This window comes from Pollicipes pollicipes, unplaced genomic scaffold (assembly GCF_011947565.3).
Source record: "Pollicipes pollicipes isolate AB1234 unplaced genomic scaffold, Ppol_2.1 Scaffold_2555;HRSCAF=2994_pilon_pilon_pilon, whole genome shotgun sequence".
In the NCBI taxonomy this organism is placed as follows: Eukaryota; Metazoa; Arthropoda; class Thecostraca; order Pollicipedomorpha; family Pollicipedidae; genus Pollicipes; species Pollicipes pollicipes.
The window spans coordinates 36788927-36814100 of NW_023596136.1; the positions used below are offsets into that span (position 1 = coordinate 36788927).

The 25174-nt window shown below is 51.6% G+C and overlaps 2 protein-coding genes across 2 annotated transcripts; one reads left to right on the plus strand and one right to left on the minus strand.

The window, feature by feature from the left end:
* Window positions 1-666: 666 nt before the first annotated feature.
* On the minus strand, window positions 667-25174 carry LOC119100880 (transcription factor IIIB 90 kDa subunit-like; the record flags this gene model as incomplete). The annotated part of the gene is made up of 12 exons (XM_037224064.1): window positions 25076-25174; window positions 19875-20111; window positions 19481-19568; window positions 19005-19141; window positions 18016-18120; window positions 4295-4538; window positions 3829-3961; window positions 3312-3420; window positions 2415-2566; window positions 1729-1948; window positions 1017-1287; window positions 667-697 (listed from the first exon to the last, which is right to left on the minus strand). Coding segments are annotated over exons 2-12 (1701 nt in total), but the record flags the coding sequence as incomplete, so codon positions are not given.
* On the plus strand, window positions 4866-11281 carry LOC119105346 (BTB/POZ domain-containing protein 6). The gene is made up of 8 exons (XM_037228818.1): window positions 4866-5039; window positions 6901-7167; window positions 7649-7796; window positions 8102-8318; window positions 8729-8911; window positions 9294-9479; window positions 9841-10101; window positions 10530-11281. Exons 1-8 carry the CDS (start codon window positions 4967-4969, stop codon window positions 10749-10751), a joined length of 1557 nt encoding a protein of 518 aa, XP_037084713.1. The 5' UTR covers window positions 4866-4966; the 3' UTR covers window positions 10752-11281.

The window sequence follows — 25174 nt, forward strand, 5'->3', positions numbered from 1 at the left end:
CTTGTCTTAACAAATATTGATATGATGAGCACTTTAAAAAAGGAGGACTAATTTGGCGTTATGTTTCTTCTCCGGACACGCACAGCCATGACACGCTCCACATACAGGCACACATGTCATTCAACTCGCTTAGAGGTCATGGGACGGCAGTAACGGTGATAACGGTAACGCAATTTTGTACACCTCATTGTTTTAATGTCTTTTATTTAACATGCAAGAGAACTTTTATCAAGTCCACAAAAGCGTGTGATGCGGGGGGGCGGGGCTTCCACATGGCTTTCACTCTGATGGAGAAAATGCTAAGCGTAGCTGGAACAGGGTGCATCGGTCACTCTCATCCTATATATATATATATATATATATATATATATATATATATATATATGTATATATATACATATATATATGTATATATATACATATATATATATATGTATATATATATATATATATACGCATACCTTCATCTGGCTGCACGGGCCCCGACTCGACGACCACCGGCCCGGACTCGACCACCGGCTCGGGCTCGGGCTCCGGCTCCGGTTCCGTCTGCGGCTGCGGCTGCGGCTCGGCTGCTGCTGCGGCGGCGGCCGGCTCCGGGCCGGAACGGCCGCCGCGGGGCGCCAGGGTGGGCGCCGGCCGCGGCCGCCGGACGCGCGACGGCCCGGCCGCCTCGCTGCCGGACAGATGCCGCTTCCTGTCGGCGCGGCGGGCCCGGCGTCACGTGAGAGCTCGTGCGGCGACCGCGACCAGGCAGCCACTGCTGACGACTGTGGTAGGGCTCGTGCACGTGCCGAAGGGGGGACGTGCGCGGAACGTTACCCGATGTGTTGAGCTACTCTGGTCTAGCATGACCTGAAGTCCGGCTCAAAACAAATGGGCTATTTTAGCAGGCAACAAGAACGTAAAAAGCTGTGAGCACATGTGCGGCACGTGAATTTCGTGGCGCAACACGTGGCGCAGGAAAACAGACTGGCACACCACGGAGCGGACCCCACAGCAGCAGCGGTGCTCACCGGGAGGCTGGCAGCACCAGCTCGGCGACGTCTGGCTTAAGCTCCCGCTTCAGGTCCACCTTGGTGTCGGCGGCGCCCGTCAGCTCGCGCAGCACGTCGTAGTTGATCTTGTTGGAGATCTTCTTCTCGTGCAGCATCTTCTCGATGGCCTCCTCGGCCGTGCTTGCCGCCAGGCCGCCCGCCTTCTTGCGGCGCGGGCCGCGCTTCTTCTTCTCGGGCTTGCCGTCCCTCTCCCGCTGCAGACGCTCCTCCTCAGCGCGCTGCCTCTTCACTGCGGCGGCGCACGGCGGTGTCACGGCGGACGCGGCCGGCACGCGGGCGGATGCCGAACACCCGGTCATAGTGAAGGTTACGTTACGTTGGTGCAATAGCCGTGACGTGATTACTTTGGATCGTTCGTAAGTCGTCACGTTCGGTTGCGCCTCGCTAGTCCAGATGACTTTGTTTGAAAGCCTACCTGGAGTGCCTTCCGCACGCTTCACAAGGAAACAAAATATGAGGTTTATCCAAGTCCCTGGGCTTTCTAGACACAATCTGACGGTCACAAATACATGCCGGCATCCATATACCATGGTACATATACCATATACATATACACCATATACACATAGTACATCTGGCGGACATATGCCGGCGTCCACGCCACGCAGAACGTGCCAGAACGTCACCACCGGCGCACGCGGACCCCTAATCAAGCGCGCCTCTCACCCACCTTCCTCCTCCTTGAGGAAGTCGGCGTTCAGCTTGAACCAGAGCTTGGTCTTGAACCGGATCTCGCGCGGGGACATGATGTACGAGTCGATCTCGTCGTCGTCGATGCCGCTGATGTCCAGCTCCAGGCTGGCCGGGTCGTCGCCGTCGGCGGCGGCCGCGCCGTCGCCGTCCACCGACGCCGTGAGGCCGAGCAGCGCGCGGCTGACTCCCATGCCGCTCTCGGCGCCCCGCGGCGTCAGCGCCTCTGGCGGCGTGTCCGGCGACCGGTCAGTGGAGCGTGCGGGCCGGCGGCGGCCGGGTCACGGCCGGACACGGCGTGGGGGCCGTGGACCCGGCGTGGCGGCGACTGCAGTGCCACCACCGACCCCAGGCGCCATCGTAAAGGCCGACGGGACAGCGCCGTCGCGCGTCGGAACACATCACCGTCAGCCTTCCGCCCTCTATCCAGGCGCGGTGGCATCGCGTGCCTCACAGTCCATAAGTAGCCGGACAAGAACAGATTGCGGGCCCCGCCACACGTAGCCGGCCATCGGCATCGACGGCGTGGGGCGTCAATCCCGCTCACCCCGGTCCTCAAACGGCGCTGGCGGTTACCCTCCGGGCACAGCCAGCGCCACCGGATGGCCGCGCATCCGAGAACCCACCGGGGCGCTGCGGGGCGGCAGCTGCAGCGGCGGCAGGCGGCGGCGGCGGCGGCATGAGCGCGGTGTCGGCCGCCGGGCCCAGGTCCTCGCCGACGCAGTCGCGGATCAGCTCCAGCGTGTGCTCCTGTACAAACAGCGAGACGTCCTGCGACTCGCGCCCGTCGCCCGATTCCGGAGACGCTGGCGGCTCGTCTGCCGGGCGACGGGGGACGGCGGTCAGGCGGGGCGGCGGCAGACACGGGAGAACGTGGACCAAGGGCGCAGCCGGGCAGATGAGGGCCAAGGGTGTAGCCAGGCATGTGAGGACCGGGGGTGTAGCCAGACATGTGAGGACCATGCTTGCAGTCAGGCATGTGAGGACCAGCGGCTAGCCAGGCATGTGAAGGCCAGAGGTGTAGCCAGGCATGTGAGGGTCAGCAGCTAGCCAGGTTTGTGAGGACCAGAGGTGAAGACAGGCATGTGAGGATCAGTGGCTAGTCAGGCATGTGAGGACCAGCGGCTAGCCAGGCACGTGAGGACCAAGGGTGTAACCAGGCATGTGAGGACCAGGTGCGTAACCAGGCATGGAAGGACCAGCGGGTAGCCAGGCATGTGAAGACCAGAGGTGTAGCCAGGCATGTGAGGACCAGAGGTGTAGCCCGGCATGAGGACCAGAGGTGTAGTCAGGCATGTAAGTACCCGCGGGTAGCCAGGCAGCCATTCATGGCGGTGATGAAGAGATACAGTATAAAGAATGCATAGTGACTGGCATAGCAACATGGCACACCAGCCACAACCCGTCGGGTTGTACGCCATACTCAAATAAAGGCGACTATCTCTGACTGCGGCAGAACCGGCTAACATCGCTCAGCATGGTCTCACCACATGGGAACCAAAACCAGCACACCTCGTCATGCTGCCGGTGCCGGGCCTTGGCGCACCGCAGCGATGTTCTCACCGATGGAGTTGTTCCATGTGTCCTGTAATCGCTTTTTACGATCATCTAATTGTTTGTCGATCTCTTTCTGCAACGCCTTGATTTCTAGCGTCACCTCTCCTTCGTTCAGCTGAAAAAACCATCGCTAGAATCAGACAAATGGCGGGCTAGTTAAAGTGACGGTGTTTGGCTGACCCATTCAACGCCAGCCCCCACAGACAGCCTAAGACTCGCTTAAAACATGAAAGGTGGGAAGTTAGTTTAGATTGTCGTCAAACAAACTTTGTGTGACAAGCAAACTACTGCCAGTGCAGTCCACACTTCAGAACCAGCGCAGGACCACGCCGAACAAAGATGCGAATCTCCCCACAGCACACTGCCGAAAGGCCCAGGCCCCGTTGCCAACAGCAGCGCAAGTCACCGATTCCACAAGAGCGCTGAACGACCACCACATCAGCCAGAGACGCCAAACCCGTGAGGTTGCTACCCGTCGGAGCGGACCCCGCGGCATTTCTCTGTCACGTGGCAGGTCACCGACCTGTGCTATCCGCTCCTTGTCCTTCTTCCGGGACTTTGTGAACGCTGGCGGGTCCATCTCGTCCTCCAGGTCGACGTTCATGAACTCCTCCACCGTCAGCGACGACGACGGCGTCTGCTTGAACTCGGAGAGACTGCGCACGCGAGGCGTGTGGATCAGCACGCGGTATGCTTCAGAGGCGAGCGCGGGTGTCGGCAGCGCACAAACTCATAAAATCTTTCAGACTTTCAAATATTTTATTTAGATATTCTTCGCACAAAAGTCAACTCGCAAGAGCAGCTCGCCGAGAGCTTCGCAGCACAGAATGCTTCTCTTGTGTTTCAGATCGTTGAAATAAACTCCTGTCGATCTTTGAGCAGATACGCCCGACGTTCCACCCGGAGGACGATGCTCGAGCGCCCCCCCCCCTCCCCCCCCCCTCCCCTGCAGGGTGCCCCGTTGCCGCCGGCCCCGCCGGCCACCGTACCGTTTTTTGACGGTGCTCTGGTGGACGCGGACGATCTTGATGACGTCATCGACGGTGCGGTTGAAGCCGTGCAGTCGAGTGGCCATGAGCAGGGCGGCGCCGCACAGGCCGGACGGCCGGCGCCCCATGTGCAGCCAGTCGCGCTTCATGCGCTGCATCAGTCGCGCCGCCGTCACAGACACCTCGTGCGTCCGGCCGCCCAGCTCCAGCTTGTTAGCGTAGCGCAGCACGTACACGCACGGGTCTGCAGAGACAGGGGACGACGTTTAACAAGGGAGAGGGTTCAGCGGCCTGCGTGATGGGAAGGGGGAGCAGGGGACAGAACGGAAGGCTAGCTGTCCAATTATCCACTGGTTGTGTTATTTGCATTTACATCATGAAATTCAACTCGACTGAAAGATTCAAACAAACGCTTGAAGACGGTGTGTTCGAGGCAGATAGCCTGACGGACGACAGTATGGGCCAAGGGTTTCTGCCCGTCTTGGTCAAATATTGATTATCTGGGCTGCGTTAAACCTAGGCGATATGGCAGCATCTACTGCAGCGAGAATAACGGAAGCCTTGACGGGAACACAAGAAACACGTAAACAACGTTCGGGAGTGGGGGCAGCATGCATCCTGCGGGTTATCTACCTCTTTACACGGTGAATTGATATTTCCAGTGACAGAAGAATGGCTAATAAACCAGTGAAACAACAAATCATGGAAAATCTTCAGATCACCCAGGCTGTGGCTTGGGAAAATGGTGAGTGCTTAAAAACGCGCCACGTACGCCGCAACAAGAGAAAACTACCGCAACACTTGCAGCAAATAATCAAAATAATCACCCCACATTGGCAAAAAAATGGAAGGCATTTAGTGAATGAAAGTTTGCACCTCTAAGGATACAAGATTCACCTGCAATGCTCCCAACAGCAAAGTGGGTGCCACTCAAGAAGAGAAAGACAGCTGAATGCACCTTAAAATCATATAAATTGTGACTGGCAGAAATTACCACATATTACTTCAGAAAACATGAGATATGGTTACTCTTCCTTCCACAAATTTGCACTATTAGAAAATCGATGGCAATTTTTGATGTACTTCATTGCAATGTTAAATGATAAAAGCTTGAAACAAGGCATCCCAGATGAGTATTTTTAAGCATCTAGCTGCCATGAAAGCTATAAATCATACAAATCACATGCAACCCATGTATCATTTTACTGAAACATTTCTGCATAAGCAGTTTTCTTGATCTAGCATATTCAGGAATCAAATATCTGGAGTAAACACAGGACTCCTACAGAACCTGAGGTAACATAAGCCTCATAACCACCATTAGAAATGTCTTGATGTTTGTTGGCATTTTTGCACCTAAAGAAACACTACCTTATCTGAAGAAAGATATGCTAGAAAGAGACCTCAAGAAACACTACTGCCCTGGTTTTAACTGGGCTGGATACAAAGCTACTACTTGAACTGACATCACACATAGCTCAAAGTGTACAATGCAGATTAGTTGTATCTGGCACAGTCCCAATACACATCTCCAATCTTCCAGTGTGCTGAGACACTAAAAAGTCTTAATCTTCCAACAAAGTGCAGGTTTTGGGGAGCAACAACTAAATACTACCATAATTTTCTTGTGCTATCTTGTTGCCGCCTCATGCCAAAATTTTGTATCCTGCATTCTGCAGCACAAAGGGAACAATAATTGTCATGTTTTATCAGAGTGATGTAAATGTGTCTGCCTTCACCTAGCAAGATTGTGCAGATTAAATTGTGTGAGCATTTATACACTAGTTATCTACCATACCAGAGCTTCATGTACGTGGATAAACACGGGCATGTGCACCCCTCCATTGTGTGTGCTTCTGAAATGGCATGTGAAGCGTACTTGCTCATAGAGTTCTGAGTGGACACAGGTAACATCTTGAGTAGTGTTGCACAGCAAGTCTTCAGTGCAATAATTTTGAAGTCCTTGATAGAAAAAAGTTGAGGATAAAATTAATTTGTAGGTAGCATGTACAATGCAGAAGAGGGAACAGTGTTACAGAAAAATGCTGCACATTGATGCACAAATCCCATTTGTTAGCAATTATTGGTAACAATGGTGCACTATTCTTAAAATTCCAGCTGTTTAGCAGGGAGTCCTTTGCATAAAGAGCTGACCTTCAATGTACTTAGATTATTTGAACCAATCATTAGGATACATTACAAGTATATTCAACCTCTGAAGGCAGGGGTCATGGCACATAAATCCTCCCTTGAGAGGTTGAATATTCTCATAACATACTCTGCAAATTGATGTTTTTCTTTAACTAGGATCTCAACATCTTGCTTATCAGTATGTTTTGGGATAAGAACACTAGGAGTGGCATGAGTGATGCATCTTTAGTCAGACGTGTAGTTTTGAATTGATGTATCTGTATATATTTGCCTTAAATGCTTGTAAATGGGACCAAACCACCATGCATACCTCCAGTGTCAATGTCTCGGCCCCACCACAAATTTCGCCGGCTTCGGCGCAAAATGGCCATTGCGGTCCGCGCACTCCAGAACCCCATCACCATCACAGTCAGCTCCGCCGCCCGTTCTCTAACGCCACCGCCTGGCCGCCGCAGCGTACGGCAATGTGGGCGGCAACCTGTCGCCGCCGCCGCCGGCGCCGGCCGACTGCCAGGACGTGCCGCTGCAGGTGCAGCAGCCGTTCAGCGCGCCCACCTCGCCGACGGCGCCGGGCGCGCGGCCGCAGTGCCTGTCGCCGACGCCGGTGCCCTCCACCAGCGACCCCAACTGGCAGGCGACCAGGGCCGGCCTGCGCGAGCGCAACGCCGCCATGTTCAACAACGAGCTGATGGCGGACGTGCACTTCGTAGCCGGACCGCCCGGTGAGCGCGCCGGCGGGATGTGGAGGCGTCCACGCCGGGCGGGCGGGCTGGGAGCCCTGGACCGCACAGACGGGCTGCAGCCGAGCACAGCCCGGCACAGAGAACATCGCCGCCTGCGCCCGGACAGAATGCAGCCAGAATTGTCCACCCTGCGCCGCACCACACCCGGCGTTCTTGGGGGGGGGGGGGGGAGAATAGTTTGGATGTGTTTGGGACGGACGTGATAGGCCGTTAGGTAATGAGCAACGCGTTACACCGGGCCCAAAACTGTCCAATACATGCCGTTGGCACGTCCCACACCCGGCACGCAGCTCCTGAAGAGTGTGCATTTCTCATCTAAACCGCCAGCGTTGGGAACATGGCTGGGGGGATCTAGGCACCCTGACGTTGACCCCCACCAAACTCAAAGGATCAAAAGTCGCACCACTGCTCGCCGTCCATGTTGACGCCCACCTCCTGACGCTTCGCCCTGAACGTGCAGGCGCCACCCAGCGGATCCCGGCGCACAAGTACGTGCTGGCCACGGGCAGCTCCGTGTTCTACGCCATGTTCTACGGCGGCCTGGCCGAGGACCAGGACGAGATCGAGGTGCCGGACGTCGAGCCGGTGGCTTTCCTCGTCATGCTGCGGTGAGCGCGCCGCCTCCGCCGCCGGCCGCGGGGTCGGCGTCTGCAGCTGACGCGGCGGCGACGCCGCTTCGGTGGCCGGTACGGAGCGCCAGGCGAGCGGAGAGGTCGGTTTGGCCCGTATCGATACGCCAACGTCCTCGCATCGCCATACGTCCACCGCAAGGACCGCCGCCGCTAGCGACCACTTCAGTGTTGTAAACGCTATTCCGAACACTGCTCCGAAGCAGCCGGGCGGCCGCGCGTGGTGCCGCGATGTGTCCCACGCCGTTTGGGAAGCTGACGCCCCGTCCGTCGTCCCGCCGCAGGTACCTGTACACGGACGAGTTCTTCCCGGAGGCGGACACAGTGCTGGCCACGCTGTACGCCGCCAAGAAGTACATCGTGCCGTTCCTGGCGCGCGCCTGCGTCGGCTACCTGGAGACGAGTCTGACGGCGGGCAACGCGTGCCTGCTGCTCAGCCAGAGCCGGCTGTTCGAGGAGCCGGAGCTGATGCAGCGCTGCTGGGAGATCATCGACGCCCAGGTGCGACGTTCCCGTCGGCGCGGCGACGGCATGATCAGCGGAACATGCGTCCGGTGCTTCTAGTCTGATATGATTGCTGTGCTTTGGTGCATGATATGCTGTGATGATGTTAATGATAATGACGATGATGATGATGGTGATGATGATTATGATATGCTCTGTTGATATGCTATGATATATGATGTACGATATGCTCCGATTCATGATTCGCTATGATACGCCGATGTGGTTTCGGATGCGCCAACGTCCTCTTCAAGCATTGCAACATGCACTGATCGACCGTCGGTAGAATGTGCTTCGTGAAAACACGCTTGTGCACCATGTGGGTCGCATGGGTGGTCGGCTCCACCATCCTCAGCAGGGGCTGGGCCGATCCCGCGCGGTCGCTGACGTCCCGGGTTCTTCTCCAGGCCGAGGTGGCTCTCCGCTCGGAGGGCTTCACCGAGGTGGACCACAACACACTCAAGTCGGTGCTGGCGCGCGAGACGCTCAACTGCAAGGAGGTGGTGGTGTTCGAGGCGGCGCTGAGCTGGGCGCGCGAGGAGTGCCGCCGCCGTGGCGACGACCAGCCCACGCCCGAGAGCATGCGACAGGTCGGCGCTGGCTGCTGTAGAACGCCCCTCGTACGGGGGCATGTTGTCTGGCAAGGTTTCCCGGTGGCAATGCGTGCGATTCAGTTGGCAAATAATTTGTGCGACAAGAAGTTAAAACTGTGTGGGATTCGAGGTCAGGATCGAAAAGGGCCACACCGGTGCTTCAACGCTGAACGCGCTTGTGCCGGTGACAAGTTTCCGTAGTTTCCAAGCCATGTCGGCGGTAATGGAGTCATTAATTTCGCACCCGACCTTGCGTACAAGCAGCGACATCCAAGTGCTGGGTGTTGGTCGTGTGCCGAAGGTGACGTTACCGTCCGTGTTCGCCCGTGCCGGCGAGTGACGTGCCGAGCCTGACCCGGTGCTCCGTGCGTGTCGGCAGGCGCTGGGCGACGTGCTGTACCTCATCCGCATCCCGGCCATGAGTCTGGAGGAGTACGCCGACACGGCCGCCCAGTCGGGCATCCTCACGCTGCAGGAAACCACCGACATCTTCCTGCACTACACGGCCAAGCAGAAGCCGGCCATCGAGCTCTCCTCCGTGCCGCGCACCGGTCTCAAGGCGCAGGTCAGCCGGGCCGCCCTCTCACCGCCGGGTCGCGGGCTGGCATGGGGCCATGTCAGCCCCGGACGCACGGCGAGCGCAGTGGCAGGCATCCTGCTGTGACCAGGACGGCGCAGGCTACACGGGACCCGTTCCTTCGGGAGGTTTGGACGGTCAGGGCAGCCGCTGGCTGGCTCTTCTAGGTCTCTTCTCCTGACGGATCGGCTCAATGCCGACACGATGTCACTGCCGCTGTTTCCGTACGCTCTATGCGTCTGTTTTGTTTTGTTTTTATGTTGTGTGCGGATGCCCCGTGCGTTCATGGCTTTGGCCGGGGCCAGCGGCGGTAGCGCACTACTCACGCGGACGCCGCCGCCACCGGCAGGTCTGCCACCGGTTCCAGTCGTCGGCGTACCGCGGCAATCAGTGGCGCTACCGCGGCCGCTGCGACAGCATCCAGTTCTGCGTCGACAAGCGCATCTTCATCGTCGGCTTCGGCCTGTACGGCTCGTCGAACGGGGCGGCCGACTACCGCGTGCGCATGGAGCTGAAGCGACTGGGCCGCGTGCTGGCCGACAACACGGCCCACTTCTTCTCCGACGGCAGCAGCAACACGTTCCACGTGCACTTCCGGCACCCGATACAGGTGGGCGGCGACGGGCGGAGCGACGGCCGGTTCGGTCGGGGATCTGAACGATTGACGAGTGCCGCATTCATCGCAGCGGCATGCTCAGTAGGGCGAATAAACATCGATGACCATTGCTGGGCATACAACGTACCTAAACGATGCTTAAATCCCGGGCGATGTCGGGTACGTCCGGGCCCATCGGCGGCGGCCTTGATACGCGCGACAGGCGTCTTGGCGTAGATAGGATCGGTGCTGTTCATACATGCGTGGGGATCCTGCCAGGTTTATCACTCACGACCCTGCGCGTGTCTTCGTGCGCGCGACCGATCTGCCGCGTTCACGCGCACGCTTGGTCCCTTCCGCCCTGATCTTGTTGCTGACGCCCGGCCGGCCGGCCGTGCGCCACGCCCCGCGTCCTGCCCCTGACCGGACGGTCCCGTCTTTAGGTGGAGCCGGACACCTACTACACGGCGTCGGCGGTGCTGGACGGCGCCGAGCTCTCCTACTTCGGCCAGGAGGGCATGAGCGAGGTGGCCGTCGGCCCGGTCACCTTCCAGTTCCAGTGCTCGTCCGACTCGACCAACGGCACGGGCGTGCAGGGCGGTCAGATCCCCGAACTGATGTTCTACGGGCCGGCGCCGGCCGCCGACGAGTCGGTGCGGCTGTAGTGGGCCGCCGCCGCCGCCGCCGCCGGCTGGTCAGTGCCATACTGCGGGCGGGGGCGCCGCGCCGGCCGCCCCGGGGCGCCCCGATGTCAGGGACGGCCGCCAGTTTCAGGATCTGAGGTGTGTTCGGCGGGGGAAGGGCGGACGCGCATCGGCTGCCGCTGTTGGTGAGTTGTCGTGTCGTGTACGGCAGCGCTGTTGTATTGAGCCCGGCAGCGTTCCTTCGTACTGACATATGCCTGTCAGGGCGAGTGTACAGTGTACGTGTTCGCACGTGTTCAGGTCGCGTCGACGACTGGGTGCACAGCAGACGCGCATGTTCACGATGTGGCGCACGCGCGGCGAGGCCCGCGCTGACGTGTCGTGGGCGCGCTCGCGGCGCCGCGGCGTCTCCGTTGTGATGACCCCATTGATCTGACTGTATATGGCAGCGATAGAGCTGCGGGTTATATTGCCGATTTGTGGATCGGTGTCACTTTTACGGCTCGGGCAAATGGACGACTGTCTCCATAAATACAGCAATCTTGCTACTAGATGACGCGTTTTCCCAGCCTCGACCGTTCCGCGAATGGGTCATGCTTTGTGGTGGATCTCCAAATTCTGAGCAAGTGCGGGATTCAAAGTCTGGGCCAGGCATCGAACAGGACAAGCCACGTCTCGCAAAGTGCGGCACCAGCGCGATGCGTGCCCTCAGCTTCCCTCGCTCATGTCACACAGAGCATCAATATTCAGCCGCTTGGATGGCAGGGGCGTCGATATTTGTGCATGCATGCTTCACGTCTGGCTTGGAGTTCACCACCTGCTGGCCCTCTCCGTGTTCAAAATCGGTTAATTGGCTTCGAACCGGGCGGCGGTCAACCCGGCATCCAGGTGTTGCAGGCTTGCAGGTCGGATGTCTGGGTTCGGGGTCGAAGGGTAATGGATTGGCACCGACGCACAGCGCGCGGAGGCCGCCGGAGAACCAAGATTCGTTCAGCATGCATTTATATTTCCATTCTGGACACACTTCTGAATAAATTTTGGGACACCACACATGCAACGAGCTGTGCGTCTCAACCATTGCGACCTCACGAACGGCCGCGACTGAACAAGTCAACTGAGCTCGGGTCCGTCCCCGCGGATGACATACATAGGCACGAATATTGGTCACAGGGGCGTCAAAACGACTCAGCTATTCGTACGACGCATGTGACTTATTCCGGGCCGATGGCAATTTGGGGCTTCGACTCGGAGGGATCTATTGATTTCATGTGAACAAGAATCAAGCTCACCAATCTGAAGGGACTGTCCCCCATTTGTGTGGCCTTTTGGACTGATAGCCACCACCATGATTGTTCCTTGCAGTTCATAATCAAGTTCTTTTTAAGACTTCAAGTCGTCTTTTTCTGAGCCAGATGCACGCGAATTTGTGCAGGCAATGACTTGCATATGGGAAAGTCACCCAGGCATGCACGTCATACAAATTTCACGCGAGCACTCGACTCCGACCAACGGCGCCAATAGCTCAAAGTCAGGACTCGGCCTCTGACTGCATGTATCGATCATCAACTGCGCTGCGCCACAAATAACGTTAGTACTTGGACAAATGACGGTCGTGAGGCTGGGGATCAACTAACTTCAGAATTACCACCGTAACCGAAAATGCAAATGCAGGTACGGAGGATTCCAGCACGGAAGACAAGGCCACCACAAAAAATGCGGAAACAAAAGCGCGCACACTCTTTCGTCAAATCAACACACGTAAATGCAAAGGTCACCTTGAGGCACGTAGAAGCACAACCGAGTGACCCCGACAGCGACAGCGGCAACTCTGGCCGCGACTCTGACGTCACGAAAACGATCCATGACGTAATCAAACGAGGACTTACAGTGGAACGCATTTACTTAGTACTGAAATCGTGTTATTCAAAGCAGTTTTTTTGCATTTAAAAGCATGCCAATGATTACAAGCGTGTTTTTATCCATCATAGCTGATGTTTCTCCCGTATCTCCAAACATGGGACAATCCCTTCAAAGGGAGCATCCCACTTTGTACCTTGTATCTCTTTTTTGTGCATTTCACTTGAAGTGCAATAGCCACATTCAAGATCATTCGGTGCAATTCACAGCCGTGCCTTTCATAGGCCCTTAATAAATCCTTCCCGTTTCGGAGCTACACGCCCGCGAAGATGTGCAGAATATTCCGGGGAGACCATTTCAATGTCACCCAGGCATCTGTGGCGCCATAATGTCATTCAAATCCCGCCATTTCATTGGCAATGCGGCGATCAGGGATAAGAAAAATAGGATTGTCGAGTCGTTCATAGCTGGTGTTCATGAGCACGGTTGACATATATAATGGCCGCCAATTGGCTCTCAATTAATGTTATGTAGGGTACGATTTCGTGATCGAACAATGACGAATTGAGGAGCATATGCACTAAACAGAGAAATTGTGCTGTTTAGAGCAGCCCTTCCCACTTAAAGTATCCCAAAGTTATTAAAAGTTATATAAAGTAAGCTTATTTCACCATATCTCACGGTCACTCTTATTTCATCAAATGTGGAACATTCCCTCTGAGCAACTACTAGAACCTGCCTTGAACTGATCTACGCCTGAACAGACATCTACATGGCTGGAAGCCATTCTCAGAACACGAGACTGGGATTTCAACCCTGAACCGGAACTGAACCAAACAACCCAGATTCGAATCGGAATGACGTCAAAGTTGGTGCATGTCAGTCCCTGTTCAACGCCATATGTAACATCTTTCAGACTTGATCTTAGTGTTAATAAACGCAAACCAAATTAGATGCTATTGGTTGGGGGAGGGGGGGGGGCACAAGATACGTGCAGTAACGAACACACTGAGCATAGTACCGTGTGCAGGATAAAATCGCTTCAAATGCCAATGTGGCACTTTTTTACACAATGTGCACAAAGCTCTACCTCTGGCCATAATTAACGCTTTAATACACATTTGGATAGCATTGATTTTGAATTACTAATGCATAGAACTTATGCTTCGAAAATAAAGCAAAGCGGTATTACTGCACTGGTAGCCGGGCCTCAAGCTCCAAGAATCTGAACCGGACTCATATGTGACTCAACGTCACACACGGATATGGAAACGGCCACGCCGAGACACAAGGCTCGGCACCACCACTCCGACGCAAACACAGATTCAACTTAGACCTGGGGCTGGGAGGCCTGGTTCACACCATGGGGAACGACGCACAGCGAACGGTTTGCTACGCCAAGTACTGCCTTGGACACACCAGTAACATAGGTTGGCCCCGTTGGACAGGCGCAGGGATGGCACCCGTGAGTTACCAGCCGCCACCACGACGCTGTAACTCACGCTGCTGGCGCCAGACGCCCCCGGTAACCTCACAAACGGGTCCGATCAATGCACTGGAAAGTTCGTCTTTCACGGGAGTTCAGCCGGCGGAAGTTACTGTTGCACCGTTCGAAAGCTCGTTCATATACTGCATCGTTTAAACGTCGTCGGCTACGCTCATGACCATGCCTGAAAGCTTCAATACACGACGGTCGGCGAGGGGGCAGGGGGGGGGGGGGGTGGCAGCCGACAACTCAACGCAATATTTCACATAGCTCTTCGGCGGCGCATGCAAATTAACAGGGTAAAACTCGCGCTTATCTCGCCTCCCCAGGCTCCAGTGGGGTTCCACTGTTACTGGTGCACGCAATCCATTACTTTACAACCAACAAAATGCTTTGTTCGGTGCGGCCCGAGCATAAGCGTAGGAAAGTTTCAACAAGGTGAGGAGGGACCAGGCTTGGGGTACACTTAGGGAAATGTTCGTGGGTGTCAAGCACGGCGACCAGGGCAGGAGTGGGATGGAGAACTTTGTCTGCTCTTAATGCACATAACACATTTTGGAGATAAGTGCATGTCCTCATTGCTATACTGTGTGTACACCTTCAGCCATCTTCTCATCGTGCATGATCTTACGTTCTTGACCTATCTGTACCATTCAGCAGACATGGCATGTTTTTAAAATTGTTCATGTGTTTCAATGACGTTTACCCTGGGGAAGCAATATTCCACGAGCGGGGAGGAATTTGGGGTCACTGGGGTCATCTATCTCTACAGTTCACGTGACAAATTAAGGCCCAGGTACAGGCTGGTCAGAATTTCAAAGACGCGCCAATGGCCTACGATGCGTCTAAGTTTTCATGTGCCTGGGTTTCGCCAACTAATGTGCAAGAAATGAGTTTTTGTCGTAACAGTTTAGACAGAAACAAATTCGGAAGCTGAATGTCACATGTCAGAAACAAAGCGACAAAAGTCATAAAACCGGTGTTTCTCCAGTACAAACCCAAGTCATAGAATACAAGAAATTCTTTGGGCTATTCCTTGTCTGAGTCCGCTGCCGTCGACCAGTGGCGACCCTCGACCGGCTGTCCCCCGCATGGCTGACCGCGAACTGATCGCATGAACGCTTTGCTGCATGTGTATGGATCAGCACCACCGCTTATTGGTGTGCAAAGCAGATGGGACGCCTGCCACAGTATCTAATGGCGAATTATACTTCTTCACACCGCACGATAGCAAAATTCAAACTCTCGGGAATCTGGTTCCTTTAAGCATAATTTTGTTCAGCCGGCAGCCTGCTTCAGCGCAGCCCGCTTGATCCGTCGTTTTATGTTGGACGAAGACGAACACTTCTTACACAAGTTCCGTACTTACATCTGTCGCACACGTTTTGCATAGCCCGGCATTTTAGGAGATTAACTGATGTTGCACGCATTGCCGGCTTTCCACACAACTTACATGCTCTTAACATTATTGTGCTACCTGACTGAAATTGTGGTCGTTGTCTGAAATGTCTACCAGGTTAAGGACGCCTATAATCACCATGATTACCTTGTTGGCCCGATGAATATGTTTATATATATATATATATATACATATATATATATATATATGTGTGTGTGTGTATATATATATATATATATATATATATATATATATATACTTCGCAAAACGTTTAAGTTAAAGATAGACGTGGCATATCCATCTTGAACTTCACGAACCTATGTTGAGGGAGCTTAAAACAGGCAGGCAACAAACCAAGGCTATATAAAAAGACAGGACGACGGTTTTGATACTTAAGTAATCTGGAACGTGCCATGAAACATCTCAGTTCGCCGTACATGATAGGATAAGTTAAATAGGATAAGTCCGTTATATAGAATAAGTCCGTTCCGGTGGCTCAGTTGGTTAGAGCGCCTCCTTTCCGATCCACCCACCCGTGGCGGGGTGGGTTCGAGTCGCTTTAGACACTCGCTATTTGCCCCCGACAGGCCGGTGGCAGCGGTCGCGCTGAAGGCCAGCTGACGTCAGGGGACAGCACGGACCGTGCCGAGCATTGCGGCACGTTAAGCTTTCGCCACCAAATTCTGCCGTTGACATGGAATTGTGCGATCGGGTGGTAGGGGTCAGGGCTCACACAACAATCACTGCTTAGCGTGAGCCCTGATCCCAGAAATCCATCCATTCAAAGGGTTCGGATAAAATCTTCTTTTTAAAATAAGATACCGTCATTTACCTCATGAATCAATTCTTTCCAGCGCGGTTTGTGGGCAATTTCTAACCTAGGTGCATCGACTAAGTGAACCTGATGTAGAGTTAGATCAAGAACGGCGACACAAACCCCAGGCATGGATCGGTGTTCTGGGTATCCCTTCTCACGAGGAAGGAGCATTTACGTTAGACTACGTTTGCGCAGTCGTAGATCGGGAGGTACCCGCGCCGACCTCCGCTTTTGCGATATAAGACCTGCTTTTTTAAGAGCCATGGGACGTGCCGATTTGCAATGACCACAAGCCCAGCTTGAAACGTTGAGCACTGTCGATATAACCAATGTGAACACTAAAACGCTGTCTGATCAGTACTTCCTGGCGCATTTAAGGTCGACACTCCAGCGTAGCAACCCTGAACTCGTAAAGCCGAAAAAGGATCTGAAAGTATTCCTTTCTTTTTTGTGTAATATTCAAGAAACACTCATCCTTTTTGGACCCTTAAAAGGGGCCTGACCGTTTCCCGTACGAGTCGAACGAACCTCGGCGATTGCTTTGCAATGATAACTGAGGAATGGACCACCCACCTCCCTGGTGCTGAAATCCATCAGGGTTTCCCAAGTAAGTACAATGCGCTGCAGCCGGGACTTTGCTATAAGATAGCGTAGACACTGAGAACAAGGCCAGAACTCTGATGCTAGGTAAAACTATATCTACAGCACGACCATGTCGATGTGATGCGTTCCAAAAGTCGCGATCCTCTCACAAACTCTGTGGTCCGGCGCCATACTACGTTCTCATATTCCACCAGGTCCAGGTCCTCGGCGTCTAATCCATGCAATGCCTACAGAGTTTTGTGCCAGACTTACAAAGGTTACAAAGGCCTGAAATGTCACCAAGTAATCATACAAGAATCCGTTGGGAAACTTCACACGAAGGCATTTTTCTAGGATTCAAGATCTTTAGACATCTAGCAGATTAAAGGGAATGTTTCAAATTTCAAGACATTGCAGTAAGCACCAGATATAATGAAACAACCTTACTTATAAATATTGGTACTATATTACGTGTAACTATCGGCATTTTCAAAGTAGAGACCGACCGCTCCAGATAACACAATTTCTCTGTTTGGTAAATGTGCTCTTTGATACGTCATTGCTTGAATCTGTCACCGTACCTTGCACAGCATTGATTGAGAGCCAATTGACGGATGCTATATCTGGAAACCGTCCCCACGAACGCCAGATATGAGCGATTCGACCACTGTATTTTTCATAGCCTTGATCGCCACATGGCTTATTGAGTGGTAGGATTTGAAAGATGTTATTATGATGTTATGAATGCCAAGATGGCACTGAAATATTCCCCTGAAACAGCCTTTCCATCTTCGCGGGTGTGTAGCTCAGAAACTAGAGAGGTTTCGGTATTAAGAGGGGAAGGGCTGTGATCTGCACCGATTGATCCTCAAGACGGCCATTTCAGTCCAAACCTCCCATAGGTAAAGTCCCAGTGTGGAGCGCTTCCTTTAACTTACGATTTCGGTACGTGATTCCACATGTGTGAGGATCTGAAGTTTGAACACAGTTCGCTTCACACGCATTAGCAAAACGCCGACGCAACAAGACTGCAAAGAAAAATCAGCACTTCCCCGTTAAGTACTAAAACCGTACAGCATCACGCACGCTGATTGGCTGAAGGGCAGCCCGTGCGCGCGCACAGCCGCGCACGCTCGGTACTCACCCATGATGGGTATGTTGATGCAGAGCGCGTTGGCGAGCGCCATGTAGGTGCGGCCCAGCTCACACACGTCCACCAGCAGAATGTCGCTGAAGTCGATCAGCATGTCTGCACGCACGCTCGTCAAGGAAGCCAACGCACGTCAAAAGGCAGCCGGCCGGTGCTGAAGTACGCCACAAAGCTAGCGACACACACAAGTACAAATACTCTGCATAGGTGCAGGGGTCCAAATAAGTGCATGGGTTACATGTGCTTAGCACATTGTGGTCGCTGCAGGTAGATTTTGTCATTGGACAGTGCATTCTGTCACCCTGGAAAAACGACGAACTGGTGCAACGGAGTTCGTCCAAACAGCTAGGCTCAGCCCCGAACATACTGATGGAGATCCACTCTGACGTTTGGCAAGCATTATGTCCATAATGGCTTGACCGTGCCATGTACGGGCATTCCTTACCACCTTGATGCGCCTGATTATGTTAGCAACTGCGTGTGAGTACGCACCCTTGGCACAATGGAACATATCCAGTTTAAGATTGGACTTATTATATAATATCCGATTGGACTTAAGAGCGAGGTTTGCGCGGTTTTGGAGTGAACATGACCCGTATGTTGGCATGTATACGCTTCTTATCAGCAGAGCGCTTTTGGAGTTCTTCTTTGAAGGTAGATCATTAAGCATTCCTCCCACAATGTCGCATTACCTTCAGGGTTCATTTCACAAATGGCCGCATTTTGCCGTTAAGTTCGCGTTACTCTATGCGAGCACAAACGGCACGTTAGTACATAAGAACTATCAGACATACGCCATTGCGCGGTCTTTCTTAAACGCGGCTTCGCGTTCCCAGCGAGCGGTCGCAGCACTAAATAAACCGACACCACAGACGGTCCACGAGTCACCACCATGCACCTGTTTCTTGGATTAATAGGTTGCCTTCAACTCGGACGATCCCGCCCCAAGAAACAACATGCTCAGCTTCCGCCGGAAAGGATACGCGGCGTGCCCTCGGTGCGGCAGGTGATGTAGAGACAGGCGCCGATGACCTGGTTGCTGCGACGGCCCCGTGTCAGGCCGCGCGACAGCGCCATCTTGAAGAAGTTGTGCGCTGTGTCCACGCAGTGCTGGTTCAGGCTGCAACACCGCACAAGTGGGGCATTGCAGGAGATGCCAAGTACGTGGGAGGGGGTGCGCTGGCGAAACTCTCACAGCGACACCAAAAGTCCGGCTTTTTGCATGAATCTTCCGCATTCGTGGACGGGACGACGGGGTAGTCTTCCGTGCATGCATGCTTGGATTACGTTATCAGTGCCTTTAGTTCCATCACAGGGTACGCGTTAATCTAATTAAGATCAACAAAGCGCGAAATGGCATAGAAACGGACCATGTAAGTGAACAACACTAGAAAGGGAGAGTATCAGTCCACGACAATAAAATAACTGAACGCCAGAAAAAGAATGGAGGAAGTCCCACCGAAGTTGCTGGGCCAGCCAGTTTATTTTCTTCTTGGCATTTCTGAGCGTCAACTCGCGCGATTCCTTGCCAACGCCCGTGTGAAATCCTGCAAAGCAGTTCATTGCGTTTTATTGCAGGAGTAAGAAGATGGCGATTATTGCATTCCGCGAACTGGCGGAAGCAGGCAGACGTGGTAGCCAGGAACAGCATACCTTCATCACGAAAAGCACATAAAGGTTTTTTATTAAGCGTGGGAGCGGTCGAAGTCACGCAACTCGACAATTGTGTACAGACTAAATGAACCTCAGTACGGGCTCACGGGCTCATTTAACCCCACGCTGCGATTCCAATCCCAAGAAATTCCCGACTTAATGCAACCGGGTGAGAAGTACATCCTCGCCCACTCACTCACCGGCAGCCAGACCCTTGGATCCCTTGCCGTCGGCGCCGACAAACTGTCCAATGGCGTTGCTGCCGCCGTGCGCGTTCTCCTGGAACTGCACTTCCGAGACGATGATGTGCTCCTCGAGCACCGAGCCGCAGCCGGTGCAGACGGCGTCGCCGCGGCCGGCGTCCACGTCGATGTCGCCGCAGCCGCAGTGCTGGCACGTGCGGGACGACATGGCGCTCCTCCGACCGGCTGGTGCGCCTGCGGCCAGCGGCGGAGCTCAGGGGGTGGCTGGCGCGCGATTCACGCCGGGCAGTAGTAGTAGTTGGGGCTTTTAGGAGTCGGACGCCACTTAAGTGGCGCATTCATGCTATTTCGCATTTAGCGCTCACGGCTCCCGCGCCCACTTGCCGCTGGGGCGATGAGACAATGGGACACGGTCCAGAGTCGAGCTCACGACCTGCCGTATAAGGTCGGGCCACGCAGTCCCCCTATCTGCACTTGAGATGTCTCTACACACTTTCACACGCTCGTTTCTCACGTTTTCAAGACAATGGGTTCTCAAAATTTGTTTCGATCCCCTGCAATTAGCCACGCAAACGTCGGCTTGATCGGAGCAATGCTGACCGAGCTTAGCAAAACCTGAGCTTTAAAAGTTAAAACCACTCACGTTTCTGCTTTGCAATGCTAACATCAGATTTCTTTTCAAGAACGTTGATGCGAAGGCAACGTATTAGACTCTCAATTGAATAAAATGCGTAGTAAATGTATGCCGAGGCGGAGATAAATGCAGGCCATAATAGTTTGCACACTATGAAGGGGACTCACGACACGGATTTATAAACTAATTGTTAAGAAAAAAATTGATGAATTTGTTGCACCCACAACAGCATAAATGAGTCAATCGATGTGAGTGAAATGATCATTAAACACACACGCACGCACGCACGCGCGCACACACGCACGTACGCACGCACGCACCATTCAATCGTTACATCGATCAGCATGGAAAGGGATTTAAGTGGCATAGGAGCCCTAACAACGGATCTTCAGCCAAGGCTGAGGGATAAATGTTTATTAGGCACTACATTTGTTGGTTCACAATCATGCCCATGTGTTCTGTAAACTCAGGTGTGCAGCTGGGCAAGTTGATGAGATGAGCTCCTACTCAAACATGGTTCATGATAGGTGCAAAATCTGAGCATGAAATTCACAACCGACCATTTGAGGGGTGTTGATGTGATGTGCAGAACAACTACATTAGTGTCCTTATTTTGCAACTGTGATCTAGTCTAGTGAGCATGGTACACTTTGACAGGATATTGTCAGCACAACTGAAATTCCAACCATATATCTTGAGACTATGATTTGTAGGACTAAGCACAGGTCCGCAGTGCCCACTCTTCTTGCCAGGGTGAGAGGCAGGCGACGCCATATCGCCTCAGCAGCTGAGTGCGTCGTAAAGCCTCAATGACACTCACACTAGCAAGTACCATCAGATGGCTTTCAACTTTCATGGTGCCTTCACAAGATGGGAGCATTTTCTTTTTTTGGCCAAGGTTTGCAGGTAGTTTGTCATTTTGGTGGATGTGACATTAACCTTAACAGCTGGAGCTAGAAAGCACATGTGATTGCCTATTAATCGACGCACTACATAACAACATGAACAAAGCTTGATGAATGAATTTACTCTGTTGAAGAACTGGTCACAGTTTAACTGCCCAAATGCATGACCTTACACATAATTGAATGGTATCTCTCACAGGAAAGCCCAGTTAACCACATTCTCTAAGTCAAGTTGAATTGGTTCACTTGGTCAGAATATTCTGACATCCCTACCAAGTTAATCTTGTCAGCAAATTTCAGTACACAATTATCAGTCCTATGTCAATATCATTAACCAAAATAATAAAGAGCAAAGAGCCCAACACTGGCCCTTGTGAAACCCAAATCTCTATTAACTCCCACTGGTATTGCGTACCAATGAGCACTGTTTTTTGGTTTCCCATCTAGCAGCTAAGCCCTTACCAAGCAAAGAATTTTCCCTCAATGCCATGAAACTTTAACTTATATGCCAGAAATTGGTGTGGCACCTTATCACATGCCTTACTAAAATCTAGATTAGCAACATATAAAGTAATGCCTTTATTTATCCATCTATCTGTCCATATATATCTGACTACCAGTATGCTCCATGAACTCTAGCAATGTGTCAAACAGGACCTAACAGAAAGGAAACCTTGCTGACCACTACTTGTCAACTGGTGCCTATCTAAGGGTGACTGAACACTATCCTTCACGAATTTCTCTAAGATCTTACATACTCCTGATGTTCGACTGACAGGCCTGTAGTCACTCTTTCCTTTGGTACCCTTCTTAAAAATCAGCACCGCATTCACATTGCTCCAGTCCTCATGTACTTCTGAGAAGCTCTATGATCTATCAAATATCAACATGAGAGTTACCCTAGCACATTACCATAGCTAAAGTACTAACACATTTCTTCAATGCCCTACCACATACCTGGTCAAATCTGACCACCTTACCTAACTCGGTTTCTTTCAAGCTACTCCATACCATATTCTTGGTCACTGTCAAACAGACAAATGATGTGTGGAGCCTGATTTAGAACATGACTTATTTGAACACATATCATAGCTGGAGCACATATGGATGGGGACCAGCAAATAACCCTTAAATCAAAATGGTGGCAAACTTGTCCAGGATACTTTTGTGTAACAGCAAGATCCCTCTTATGGTATTCCTTTTAGAATGGCTATGACCAGCTTGATTCTTTCTGTTAGTTACAAAGGCAAATTCACCCAAAACATGATTTAGCATTGCACCTCATTTACACAATAAAGTAAGAATTTTATGGGAAAAAGACAATGAGACATGAGGGTTATTCTAGGTTTCACCATCTCCCATCCAGTATAACACATATAGTTGTTGGACAAGCAAGATAAAAATATAATGTGATCATCTAATTGATGAATGTTCAGCATTTGAATAACTCCCAATCTAGTTTTAAGCCCAGGAGTAGTCAAAAAATGCCCCTTTAATGGAGCATTTTTACAACACTGTGAGGTCAACACTGACAGTCTGATAAGGCAGCTTCCTCCAATGATCTACCACCCTACTGACAGGGAGTATGATGCTATTGTGTTCTGCCATGGGTTAACTTAATGTTATGTGAATGTCATCTTACAGTGTTGCTTCCATGGAAGTCAAATATATCTCTTGGATAACCATGCTGTAGACCCCTAACAGCTTTCAATACTCCAATGAAACCTACCCTAAGCTTTCTACTTGTATTTGAAAGTAAAACTGCAGATCATTAATCTCTGTTGATGAGACATATTTTGAATGCCATCAGCCATTTTGTTTGCTTTTGTTTTGCACCCCTCTTAAGGCCAGCAATCTTCTTTAAAAGTTGGAGCCCAACTCTGGTCTCAACAATTAACAGGAACAAAGTCCATCACCAGCACAAACAACCCAAACACTGCTTACTGGAACAACAGGCTGACCCAAGGCACACAACAAAGTATTTGGAATGCAGAAAACCCTGCAGCCAATATATTGGTTATCATACTAATCTAAGGGTATGCAGGCATGCATCCAGCCAATGGCTTAACTAAAGTCAAATGTTGAGAGGTCAAGATCAAAACCTGTTAGACTTTTTCCACACAAAAGCCATAGGTGCAATGCTTACTTTAACATACCTTAAGGCTTAACCCACCATTGCTACAGCAGTCTGGTAGACTTTGTATGACAATGGCTTTTCATGGTTGTGGAAGGTGAAAAAATTGTTACCCTCCTGCATTGGAGTAAATGCAAAAAATGGGATTAGCCATTTAGAAAAGTTAAGATGGTATATGAACATATGAATTAAAACACTACAGGCTTCTGGTTTATTTCTATCTGCTGTTAACGTCCCTGAGATGCAAAAATGCACATATTCTTGGAGTGAGCACTGAACCCCAAAAAGATGCAACAGCTTTGCAGCAGTACTGTGTCTCCACCATGGGCTATTTTGCTGTAGGCTGAATTTGAATAAATAGTTGTGATACCTTTTTTGCTTTGAAATTACTCAAGTTTAAAAGATATTTGCCTCACCTGCTACTTTGATTCATTAACAGTTATTATGCTTTAGTGGTGCCTCAACTGCAACTGTTGTTTGTGCCTTCTTATTTGACTTAAAGGGGCTGAGCCTGCCAATTTGTACGGCATGTATCCTTTTTGAGAAGTTTTCTTGGGAGACAAACCATACAACATTTCAGCATTTTGGTTCATAACTTTAGAACAAAACTAGACTGCAAACAGTATGTGTCACACTGAAAAGGTCTGGTGCACCAGTGATGTGGCATCATGATCATGATTATGAAGGTCACAGGGGGTGCTCACTGCAATGGTCATTTTGCACCCAGGTGACATGTGACATTGCATAAAAAACTGCAGTTGTTTACACTAAATTCTGATATTGCCCAGTTTGGTACACAGTGACCACTAATTACAGCCTGTACATAGCCAATGCTTCAAGGAATTGTGATTTCCAAAAAATTACTTCCAGGTACAAATACTACCCACAACATTTTCAAGCAAATATTTTTTAGAACTAGAAGGACTTCCACCTGGCCAACTTTAGAGACAAGTCTGTCAGGTTGAGTATGCTGACAGATAGATAATATACACCCAGCACAGTGGAATAATCTTTTGCATGTTTCACAGTGGGACTATAGGTGGAAGTGGGCACTTTTAAATTCAACATTGTTGCTTGTGGTTGTAAAGATATGTAAGTACATGGATTGCAAATTTTCAGCCCATTCTGCCAAAAAATCAGACTTAGAGGATATGCTCAGTCATTGTCAAACACATTTTCTAACACCAGTGTGATCATATGTACATTATGTATGTTGTTCAGAGCATTTGAGAAGAACATTATGCATACATATATTACAGAAGTAATAGCCCTATTCCTCATAGGCAACCCAGAAGAATGAAGAGATAGATGTGTTGATATATCAGAAACATATCTTTATAGAAACGAATAATGATATCCATAGATGTACCACAATATGAGTCTTTAAGACATACTGCTGCCATTCGTCTCAATAATGGCACCTTGCCTAAATATCGACGCATCTACCCCTTCATTTCCCTCGTTTTTCTCCGGGGAATAAGGTTATTGTTATCGCCTTATCCACGCACAATTCTGACCAACTCACCACGTGGAAAGTATTGAACAGAACCGGGCGGAACCGTGCGAGACTGATCCCATCCACCACGCGCACCCAACGCACCCAAATGTGATGCTCTACTCACTC

Bases quoted from the DNA above. Each gene is read 5' to 3' on its own strand.
- LOC119105346 (XM_037228818.1), top strand. From the start codon at position 4,967: ATGGCTAATAAACCAGTGAAACAACAAATCATGGAAAATCTTCAGATC. The intron at 5,040-6,900 runs GTGAGTGCTTAA...TGGCCGCCGCAG, and splicing joins GGCTGTGGCTTGGGAAAATG to CGTACGGCAATGTGGGCGGC. The intron at 9,480-9,840 runs GTCAGCCGGGCC...CGCCACCGGCAG, and splicing joins GCACCGGTCTCAAGGCGCAG to GTCTGCCACCGGTTCCAGTC.